At 36.8% G+C, this 11,554-nt stretch overlaps 1 protein-coding gene across 1 annotated transcript in view; it reads right to left on the minus strand.

Moving 5' to 3' along the window:
* lrmda (leucine rich melanocyte differentiation associated) overlaps nt 1–11,107 on the minus strand; it is a 263,399-nt gene extending 252,292 nt beyond the window's left edge. Inside the window, exons 1-2 of the mRNA XM_030156833.1 lie at nt 10,907–11,107; nt 6,879–6,979 (exon numbers count right to left, since the gene is read on the minus strand). Coding sequence (XP_030012693.1) covers nt 6,879–6,979; nt 10,907–10,945 — 140 coding nt within the window. The 5' untranslated portion in view covers nt 10,946–11,107. The remainder of the gene's footprint in view (nt 1–6,878; nt 6,980–10,906) is intronic.
* Nucleotides 11,108–11,554: the final 447 nt, after the last annotated feature.

Genomic DNA, 11,554 nt, shown 5'->3' on the forward strand with positions numbered 1-11,554 from the left:
AATCTCAGTGCAGAGGTATCACTGTTCATACAATGTTAGGACTCTTCCTCATGACTCACAGACATGTGAGCTCCTCAAGCCCCATGTGTCCATTGTGATAACACTGCATGTAATAGATGCAGGCACCCATAGTGCACCCCAGACATGGAGGGAAGTCTTGTCAACACAGCACAAACCCACTCACTGCACTGTCTACACACCTGACCTGAAACAAAGTGGCCGACACAATAATATCCAAGCCTGTCCTAAGACAGAAATCTCCCTGTGAGCCACACTTTTCAACACATTGATGAGACAGGCTGACACTGTGGCACAGAGAGGGGAGGTGTGGGTGTGACAGGCTGCTACCATAATTTCATCCTGCCATTACCTGCCCAGACACTCACTGTTATGCTCACACAGACAGATGCACAAACACTGTATGCAAGCAAACATGCACAGGTATACACACCAACATAGACACGCATGCAACGGACACACGAGGCACATGCAAACACACAAGACTCAGTTAAAACGTGATGCAGTACCCCGCTTCTCATTGTGACTCATTGTCAGCTTGGTGGATGAGTGTTGTCAATTGAGCTGACAGAAATAAGCATATTAGCCACTACAAACCCTGGCAATGTCTCCTCCTTGATTTGAGTCAAACAGCATGAAGAAGTGCATGATGCTGAAGGCAGTCCACTGTCTTTCACTGATATGTGCATCTGTTTACTTTTGGTTTGCTTCAGGTGACACCAAAATGAGGTCAGGGTGTCAATACACAAATGTCTCTACTATGTGACATGTAATGTAAAACAGGGCCTGAAAGGGGGAAAAAAAACTTCTAGATTCCTGGAAGTTGGAGTTGGCATGCATATATAAATATGTGGTGCAGCAGAGTGTGCTATCTAGAACCTAAAAGAAAGAAAAATTTAACTCACCAATGCATATGATACTTGCTTCCTTATCAGGATACAGGTAGATTAATGATCATTTAAAATGTATATTTCTCCAACTCAGACATATAAATGTAGTAAGAAAACTCTTTGACTTTGTATTTTTACAGAGCCTCTCTCTATTCACCCTCACTGAATCCAAACTATGCTGCCCAGTAGAGGTAGACCAATATATCGGCCATCCGATATATTGATTTTTTTTTTTTTTTTTTTTTTCAATATCGGCTATCGGCCTTAAGATTTTTTTGAAAGCCAATATTTGATCAGTAGTAAAAATGGTATAAGATATTTGATCAGGTGCCTGTGTGGGCAGCACTTCAATAAATGTTAAAAGAGTACTATGCATATGTGTATTAATAATTGCATTTATATTGGTGTATAAAAATCTTAATTATCTGAGTGTTTCAATTGTATTTTACGGTCAATGTGCTTTAAAAAAAAAAAAAAAAAAAAATCAGCCTTAAATATCAGCCTGAAAAATTGGCCTCAAAAATTGGCTGTAGATATCAGCGATCAGCTGACCAAATTTTTAAAAATTGGCATCGGCCTTAGAAAAACCCATGTTGGTCGACCTCTACTGCCCAGCATTTATTTTTGCCCAGAGTTGCATTAATTTTATGCCGAGATCTTGTACTGACGATAGGAGAGTCAGGTCATGTAAAGTCTGCTCCACCTCATCAGAAGATTTTCAGTTAGGTTCAGGTCTGGACTCTGTGGTGGCCAATCCATGTGTGAAACTGTCTGCTTATTAAACCACTCCTTCACTGCTTGAGCCTGATAAATCCTGGCTTTGTCCTCTTTGGAAGAAAAAAATGCATCGGTGAGAAACCTGGTAATTCAGTATATTCAGGTCGTCAGTTTACCTAATTTTTTGGACACATAACATTGCTTAAAGGGGTCATATTTTGCTAAACCCACTTTTATTAGTCTTTGGTACATTTGTTTGTGTGTTTGGACCCTAATAGTTCGAAAAGTTTGAATTTGAACCCTCCATGTGCTGCAAAGCTATCTTTATATTGATTCCAGAAAAAATTGAGTGGATTTCTACAACCTGTTTCAATTCCTTCTTAATTTGTTACGTTTTATAACTAGTTATGTCACAACATTTGCACATATAAGGTCAAGACTTCTGACGGACATTTCTCCGAGTACACAATAATGGTTTGTCAGCAGCAGCAGTTGTAGTAAAAACTGAAAATATGTCCAAACTTCGAGCCGATTACCCAAAATGTTCAGTTGTTGGTTGTATTAACGAACACAAGTGTTTGAACGGGACAGAGCAGCACAGTCAACAACCTGGAGGGGGTGGGGTGAGAAGTGGGTCATATGCATTTAAAGGGCCAGCACTCAAAACGACCTCTCTCCTATCATTACTCAGAAATAGGGTTGAAGATGGACCTGTGGAGTTGAATTAATGAAGAATTCAGACCCAAGCAAAGCATTTACAGTTTATGTAGACCACAGGGAAATGTTTTAAAATGCATAATTCCTTTTAAAAAAGCAAAATATCAGTCCTTTAAATCAACACCTGACCAACTGAAGCAACCTCAGATCATAACACTGCCCCCCTGGCTTGTACTGTAGGCACTAGGCATGATGGGTAATCACTACATCCAACTCTCTTCTCTCCCTGATTTGTCCATTAGTCTGGAACAGGATCAATCTGAACTCATCAGACCACATGACCTTCTTCCATTGAAACACAGTCCAATCTTATGCTCTTTATCAAACTGATGCTTGTTTAAGAAATGAGCAGCTACTCACCACATCAGTTAGAGTACTTATCCAATGGAAGGATCTTGCCTGTTTGTGCCTGTTTGCTTAGTTAAACTTTTTTTAGGGCTGGGCAGTGCATCACCACACATACACACTGGATCTTTAAATTACACCCTTCTATGACTGTACAGCTTTATGAGGTACTTATAGAAATTTCATAACATACTATATGTCTCTACCTCAAATCATAAAATCTAAAACTGTACACACTAAAAGTGTCAATCATGCTTCGTTTGGATTACAATGAAAATACTGTATAAAACCTGTACTTGAACATATACAACAGTATAAAAAGTTCTGGAGCTAAAAAGGAGACAGCAGCTTTTCATCATTGAGCTGTGAAACTGGGACTAGTGTCTAAAATGTGCATTCTTACAGGGATCAAACTACCGGTGGGGGGTTGGCTATGCCTTAGCTAGCATATAACAATATAACATGTTGAGCTGCTTATTGAATTTCACAGCCTCACCCACCCATGACCTCTCAGTATTGTCACGTAAGCATCTACAGACAGACCAGGAAAAGACTTTATGAGAGACTGGAGGATATATATGTCTGGAGCATGTATGTAAAAGGCAGGCAGGTCACTGTTGTATCTAGACAGTGTACGCTGATCATGCAAAGCCAAGAAAAGACACGTCTGAATCAATTTTAACACTTCTTTTGCTAATTACTTTTCCGAAATGCAGAAAGTTTGGAAAGTAAGTTTTACAGTGCATGTACCTTAGTGAATGTAGGTTTTAGGGGGATGTTGTGGCCTACATACAGATTTAGCGAACACACATGAACCATTTAAACAAGCTGTCTGTATGAGAGAAATATAAAACACTATGTAACAGAGCATTTTCCCTGGCAGCAAAAAGCATCAATCAATATCCCACTGATACAGGCCCCCGAATGATTTGAGCACCACTTCTTCGCTGCTTCTCTGTCCATAGCGCGCTTTGAAGTTTGGTAATGATATCTGACATCTGAGATTAACTGAAGTGAAAATTAATAATGAATTAGTAATATATGGGTTATAAATATTTGATTCTAAACATCAAGTCCTTAATGTGACAGGTTCAAGGGCAAGAAACATAATGCCAGCCTTGATCTCCCTGAAACCAACACACATAAGGGCTGTTTCAGTCAGCTTTCATAAAGCTGTTTGTACAACAAGCAACGACTCCCACTGAGATAAAGCTACATCTTCTGCACAACCAGTACTATGAGCACCATGCAAATGTAGTATACCTGCAGGTTCTTATTTACACTCTCAAAGTATTACCGCAAATATTATTATAAGAGAAAACAAACCAATAACTCTAAATAAACACTACCAATTAATAACTGCAGTGAGTTTCATAAAAATATAAAAATGATGACACAGCCTGCATACTGTTTACATATTATTTTTCTTTATATTACTTACTGTACGGACAGAAGTAATGGTACACACTGAATTAAGTTGTTTGGGGGCTGGGCTACAAAATGATAACAGCGAGTTGAAGTCCCAATGCCCAGTAAAAAAAAAAAAAGGATTGCAATCAATAGCGAGAAACAAAGAATTTTTTGATCTCGTTTAAATTATGCATCATTTACACATATGATGTTTGTCTATTTAATAAATTATTTTACAAATCAAGATAGCTGAAGTATCAGACTGTGAAATACATATATATGACTACACACCTGAAAGTTGAAGAGGTGATATCATTATAACTGTGTCTACACGATCTGTTCAGAGCTGTTGAATATGTCTCTGCAGCTTCAACATCACCAGACTGCATTGATTTCCACCTCTTTTAATACTTAAAATGTGCCAAGGCAGCCATTGTTTTCAAGTTGGTGATGTGTAACACATGCAGTGAAAGATGCAGTGCATTGAACTGTATAACACAAAATAGATGTTTGTTTACCATCTTTGCCAGAAACAGTGACATTAATGGCTCGTACAATTATTATTTCAAAACTGAGAAACATCATATATGTAAATGGTGGCAAAATTCAAACAGGATACAGAAATGATTAAACATCCTTGATCAGCATTCCCATTTTTCCTAAAGTTGAGTTGTTTCGTTGAGTTTTTATCCATATAGTGAAATAACTTGCAATGTTGAGTAACAATGAAATAACATAATCAAATCCAGTTACATCTTCATCAGTTACATCATAATAATAATAATTGAGGCTCCTACAGGTTTCTACAAGTTAAATTTAAGACTTTTGAAGTCCTTTTTAAGACTCCTTACTAGGGATGGGAATCATTAAGAATTTAATGATTCTGATTCCATTATCAATATTGCTTATCGATCCGATTCCTTATCGATTCTCATTGGGTGAGGGAATAAAAGAGTACAAACGGGTGTGTTTGCATTAACTGTCTTTTATATTTCCATCTCTGCACAGAAAATATAGCATATACAGTGTGTACAAATAATAATAACAGATGACGCCAGGCCGGTTCGAGGGGGGACATACAGTGAAAGTGAAACTAAAGACGCTTTCACTAATTCTTCTATTGCCGCATTTCTACTACGTGGAACCAGTTTGACTCGGCTCGGCTTGTCTTCCATTGTTGTGCACCTCATTTCTTTTCTTTCTTACTTTCGGAAATTTGTATTTGAGGAGTTACGATGTTTGTTGCCCACACCAGAATCGGCCCAGCATTCACTCTGCCACTACATTCACCAGCGCCGCTAAGTAGAGTATCAAATACGTGACATTCCTGTCAATAATTCACGTGCTGTGGACAAATGTTTGAGCATATTAGAGGGATTCCACCCTTTAGAAGACATGGAAGCTTTGACAGTGTTCCAAGTAAGTGGACCTGGTGTCGTCAGTTTCTGCCTCAACGCCATGTTGTCTATGTTCTGACCAAAACAATGCCGCATACGTGTGACGTCATCGCGCATGTGCAACGAAGGCAGAATCGATAAGCAGAATCGTTACGCAGGCAGGCAAATGATTCCAAGGAATCAAGCTACTGGGAACCGGTTCTCAAAAAGAACCGGTTCTCGATTCCCATCCCTACTCCTTACTACAAAATTTAGGAAAATGTATTTATTTATGCGAACTTGACTCCCATCGTTCTGAGTCATTTCTCACCGGGGGCTGCAAAGTTAGTGATAATTGGTTTTGAATTTCAGAATAAATTCCCAGGTTGGAACGGGTGGACCTGAAGAGACAAAGTTACTTTCTTTGCAGGTTGGATATTTAACAGACACATTTAAACACAATAAAGCAAACAAATTTATGACAACATAACTTAAGACCAAAAATATCAAATTTAATACCTTTTAAAGACTTTTTTAAGGTATTACATGCAAATTTGGAAATTCAAGACTTTTAAGAATTTTTAAGATCCTGTGGGAACCCTGATAATAATAATAATAATAATAATAATAATAATAATAATAATAATAATAATAATAATAATAATAATAATTCACATACATATGGACAGTGCTTTGCCCACAACACTGCACTTATAAACCCTTCTTTCACAGGACAGAACACTGTGTGTAACTGAGGAATTTTGCAAAGTGTCAAGTGTAAATCAGGTGACTGAGGCCTCACATCTCCCGCATAGACAGCTGCCTCAAGACGACAATTTTCAACAAAAAACCCCCCTGTCTCTATTGAGACAGCTTCATGGCCTGACAATCATGAAAAGGGCTTCAGAAACAAAAGCACCTTAAAACCATCATCTCTTCTCTTTTACTTGCCAGATCAACTATGCTAGTCCTGCTGTTGAAATGGCAGCCCCCTCTGAAGCAGCTGCCACGAGGTGTTCCTTCATGTCCTGACAGAGGATTCTTTTCTTCTACTTGCCCCCGAATTAGCATGTCACATTTATCGATCACGCCTTTTATCCTGCCCCAGCATGACACCGGCCCGGCTCTTACACTCATTCAGCTCTTTGATGTCCTGAAGACACTTTGACCACCTAAAGAATGAGGGCGCACATTCAATTGAACCTGATGTAAAGATGCATGTCTGTTGGACAGAGCCAGACAGACAGAACAGATTAAGACCAGAATCGTGACTTGAATAATCAGATTCAAACCGAGTACTGAATGACATCCACCCCTGCTATACTGTACACAGACAGACATATCATTCATATCAAGAACTCTCCAGGCTCCTGCATCCGGTTGGTTACAGGTGTCCTGTCCTTACCTGAGCTGATTGAAGCTCAGATCCAGTCTTCTTGCAAAATGCCCATATGTTTCTCCAAGGAAGTCTGGAAGTTCCTTACAGTCATGTCCGATGAAGGAAATCTTTGAGGATAAAAACACACACAACTGTGAGAAGACAGGCAACATTATAATACCACGTCCACCTCCAAGGGCAAATATATAATATACAGTTGTGGAAAAATTATTAGACCACCCTTGTTTTCTTCAATTTCTTGTTCATTTCAATGCCTGGTACAACTAAAGGTACATTTGTTTGGACAAATATAACGATAACAACAAATATAGCTCATAAGAGTTTAATTTTAGAGCTGATATCTAGCCATTTTTCATGTTTTCTTGATAATAACCAAAATCACTTCAATTCTAACATCAGTAACTATGGCATTGTACTGACAAAAAACAGTGCTTTTAGGCATTCCATGTTTTCTTTTCTATCTGTTTTAGTCACATGATATACACAGACGTTAGTACTTGATTACATAACCATTGTTTTTGATGACTTTTGATGGTCTAATAATTTTTTCCACGACTGTACTTGCTCACATTTGTAAATTAGACCTGGTGATACATCAATGGCAGCTAACTGGACATGAATATAACAGATCTGTTTTCTGCCGTAGATGCTTTCCAGAAGTTGTGGAGCATAGCTAAATTTATTTACTCCAGTATGAATACAAACTTGATGCACTTGACTTAAATCCATTTTATGCAGCTTTATATTTTCCCTCCACTGCAACTCAACTTTATTTATAAAGCACTTCAAAAACAACACAGTTGGCCAAAGGGCTATACACAGACATAAAAACAATATTGTACACTGTACATACCAAAATATTGTGACACATGAGATTCATTTGTTTCATAAACTCAGAGACTGTGCTACAAAACAATAATGACAAATTTCATTACATACTATTATTGTGTGTTAATATTTCAATAAAAGTTCGTTTCATCTTTATGGTTAATTTTGTTTACACTGTTATATACACATACACAACACTTGAGTTTGTTTTTACTCTTTCTTTTATCATTGTAAGGGTTTGTCTCTTTTCTGTACCTACCTGGCCCACTTTCATAGACTTATTAAGAAATAGCTGATTTTTTTTGTTCCAAGAAGGATCCATCTTATGCTGCCATATTGATATACTACAACTATCTAAACCTCCAGCTGAACTCACCCCCATTTGACATCACCTTGCACCAGCAATATTTCCTAAAAATCACATCAAACCTCTTATGCAGTTTTATCCACTCCTGTATCATTCATGCATATAGCACTTCAATAGTGTCTTTAATATGTATCCAGCTCCATATAATGACCAAACATGACCTTTGACCAGAACTCATTTGAATATCATGTTAGAAAATTATTAGGTTTGACATTTAAAATCTTGCCCACATTGTAGATTCCATTGCTTAAAATATATTAAACACTATATTTATACATTAAATATATCAAGCTTTAGAATCTATGAGGAGGGCAAGATGTTCAGTTTGAAGGCAAACTAAGGTTTAAAAATTATACATTACATGCAGAAGTAAATGGAACATCCCAAATGATCACCTAAACATGTCTGATTTACAAATGTTTGTTGTTATTATGATCATAAGTACTTGTTGCTTTAATGGAACTCCTTTCCACTTGAGTAAATCATGGCATTATTAATACAAAAGAGTTCCATTCTTAGTATTACAGACATTATCAGGCTAAAAGGGATCCATTTTGGAGATGCTTGATATTACTGTTTTGCTTCAGCAACTGAGTCATGCATCACTGAACATGGTCCAAAATGATTTTCTATACATAATTATGCATTTTACAGAGCCAGACACACATATTCTTAAAATAAATCCAAAGTGGGCAAAACGGATAGGATACCAGAACATGTCCTTGGTTCATTGTAATGTTCTACATCTTTATTTCTGACGTATTTGTCATGTTCAGATCAGAAAAATAAGTCAATGTTGATTTGATATTTATTGTGATAATTAACAGGGACTGATATTAACATTTTAAACATGATAATACTTCAAAAAGTCCTACAAACTGCAGGTGTGATGTGTTCCATTCGTATGACAGTTCTAATTACTTCTCAAATCACAATTTTTCAACAATTTCCCATCCAGTGAAAACAGCAGACTTCTAAATATGATCATTTTGAGTTTTTGAGTGATCTGAAAAATGTTTCCTCCTTCTTGTGCTAAATACATTTTTTAAATCCCTCTTAGATTTGCAAGAAACGCATTCTTTTAATGCTGTCAAAACACAGGTCGAATGAAACACCTTTAGAGAGTGTTCAGTGTTGTCACAAACATATGATGATCTACTGGGATATGATGCATTCCTGTACATTAAAACTACTCAACAGTATAACAAGTACTTTAGATTAGATCAACCTTAAATAACTGCACCAGTAAAATGCAACATTAACATAACACCGACATAGACCATTTTACTGCACAGTGACTACTTTTATTTTTAAGTCCTTGTTTTCCCCACTAATACATACTTCTATTTTGAATGCAGAACTTTTTCTGCCATACATCTTCTTCTTCTAAACTACTAATATTTTATTTATTTATTTAACCCATAAAGACCCAAACAGCCACCGGTGACCGATAAGCATCTACTGATCTAAACTGCTCAATACCTGTTGATCCACTAATCCAATCAATACATGTAAAGAACTGATGTAAAATACAGTTTGTCATCTTTTCATGGTCACCAGATATGATCCATTTGGACGTTCAGAGGCTCCATAGTGAACGAGGACACACTGTCATCTTCTACAACATTGATTCGCCTGTAAAACTCATGGAGTTGGATCAGCAATGACAGTGGATAGACACACTTGGTTTATGTTCAGCTAATGATAGATTTTGCTGAAAAACTCACTTTCCTCAATTTTTTCTGTTTCTAATATAATAACCCTCAACTTTAATCTGAGGCTGAGCTTTTATGAAAATCTACATTAGTGAATTAATATAAGAACATACTTGATTTACACAAAAAAAACACACACACAAAATAAGGAGGATAATATTATAACAAATAGTGATAAATCACTTTAAAAAGGTTATATATCGTCGGCTTCCTGATAAAACCTGCTATGTGACTTTTGGCAAATTTTACAGGAGAAACAAAATACTGTTTATATAACAGGAAACTGTGAAATATGACAAAAAAATATCTGTTCCTTTAATGTTGGTACTTATGATGGAATGTAAACAACTTTCACAGGAGACTGAAATTTGAAGCTATAATAGGGGAGATAGCAGGTTTTTATTCCCAACCAAAAATGTCACTTAGCAGGTTTTATCAAGAAGCCGACGATATAGGGAAAAAAAATTACTTGGGAACTGACACAGAAGTAGCACTGGGTCTTTATGGGTTAATATCTTTGCTGAAAAGGTCACTTTTTCCTCAGTTTTCTCTGGTTTTGTTATGTAACCCTCAACTTTAATCTGAGTTTTAATGAACATCTACATGCACAGTAAAATTAAATATAGGAAAATACCTGATGTACAGTTAAAAGTCAAAAAACAGAGTATAATAATTGGTGATAAATCACTTAAGAAAGGTCAAATAGAGAGAAAAAAGCATTTGCTACACAAAAGTAGCACTGGGTCTTTATGGGTTAATACATATTTCTACTTTGAATGCAGAACTTCTTCTTCCATACATATTCTTCCTCTAAGCTACAAATATTTATTTATTTATTTATTTATTTAAGTAAAGGATCTCATTATTTCTTCAACTCAATCCAACATCCTGATCAGATAAATAACCAATAAACTCAGCTGGATCTTGAAGGAAGTTGAAGGAAGAACTACAAAACTGAACGTCAGGTTTGTTTACGTTTTCTACGGTTTGTCACATGACTGACTGGAAAATAAACACACTGTGCAAGTACTTTGACAACACTTTTAAAAGACTTATCGGTGAAAATAATGCGTAAATGCGCGGACTTGGACAAACCAAACCGAAAGACACTTCTTTAAACTTACTTGAGTCCCGTTTAATGCGACCAACGACTGGTTTGCCATAAGTTTTTCTTATAAATAACCCTTCAGTCTGTTCTTTGAAAAGCAGCTGGAGTCCAAATCCAAAGTCTTGCTCACTCTATAGACATTAAAATGTGTCAGATGTGTACATAAATCCCAGCTACTTGTTCAGATCTTCTGGCGCTTTGCAGTTGACTTTACAGTTTCCGCGTGCCGTGGCGATCAGCTGACCGGCTGTAGTGCGGAAACACGTGGGCTGGAGTTGTTATTGATGGAATGAACGCTGGTGACAGTCTCCTGACACACACTTTATCAGATTTCACCATGCTTTGATCAAGACCCTCATCTGCTGTGTGTATCAGAAATACTTCAATATTCCCGAAGTGTTTTTACACAAGAAACAAATAAAGATTCAGATTCAAACTAAGAGAGCTGACAGTTAGGCTGAAACATCAGGAACTATAAGAGGTAAAGCAAAGAGAAGTGACTACGGTGATGGAAAAAGGACATTAAAATAATTATTAGAGATTAGATTAGGTTATATTACATTAGACTGGATTCATCCCAACAGGAAATTCATAAATTCCATCAGTATCCATAAACCTAAGACAATAAGGCATGCAATAACTTCAAACGCAATAAACCTGACAA

This window comes from Sphaeramia orbicularis, chromosome 15, assembly GCF_902148855.1.
Source record: "Sphaeramia orbicularis chromosome 15, fSphaOr1.1, whole genome shotgun sequence".
NCBI classification, from domain to species: Eukaryota; Metazoa; Chordata; class Actinopteri; order Kurtiformes; family Apogonidae; genus Sphaeramia; species Sphaeramia orbicularis.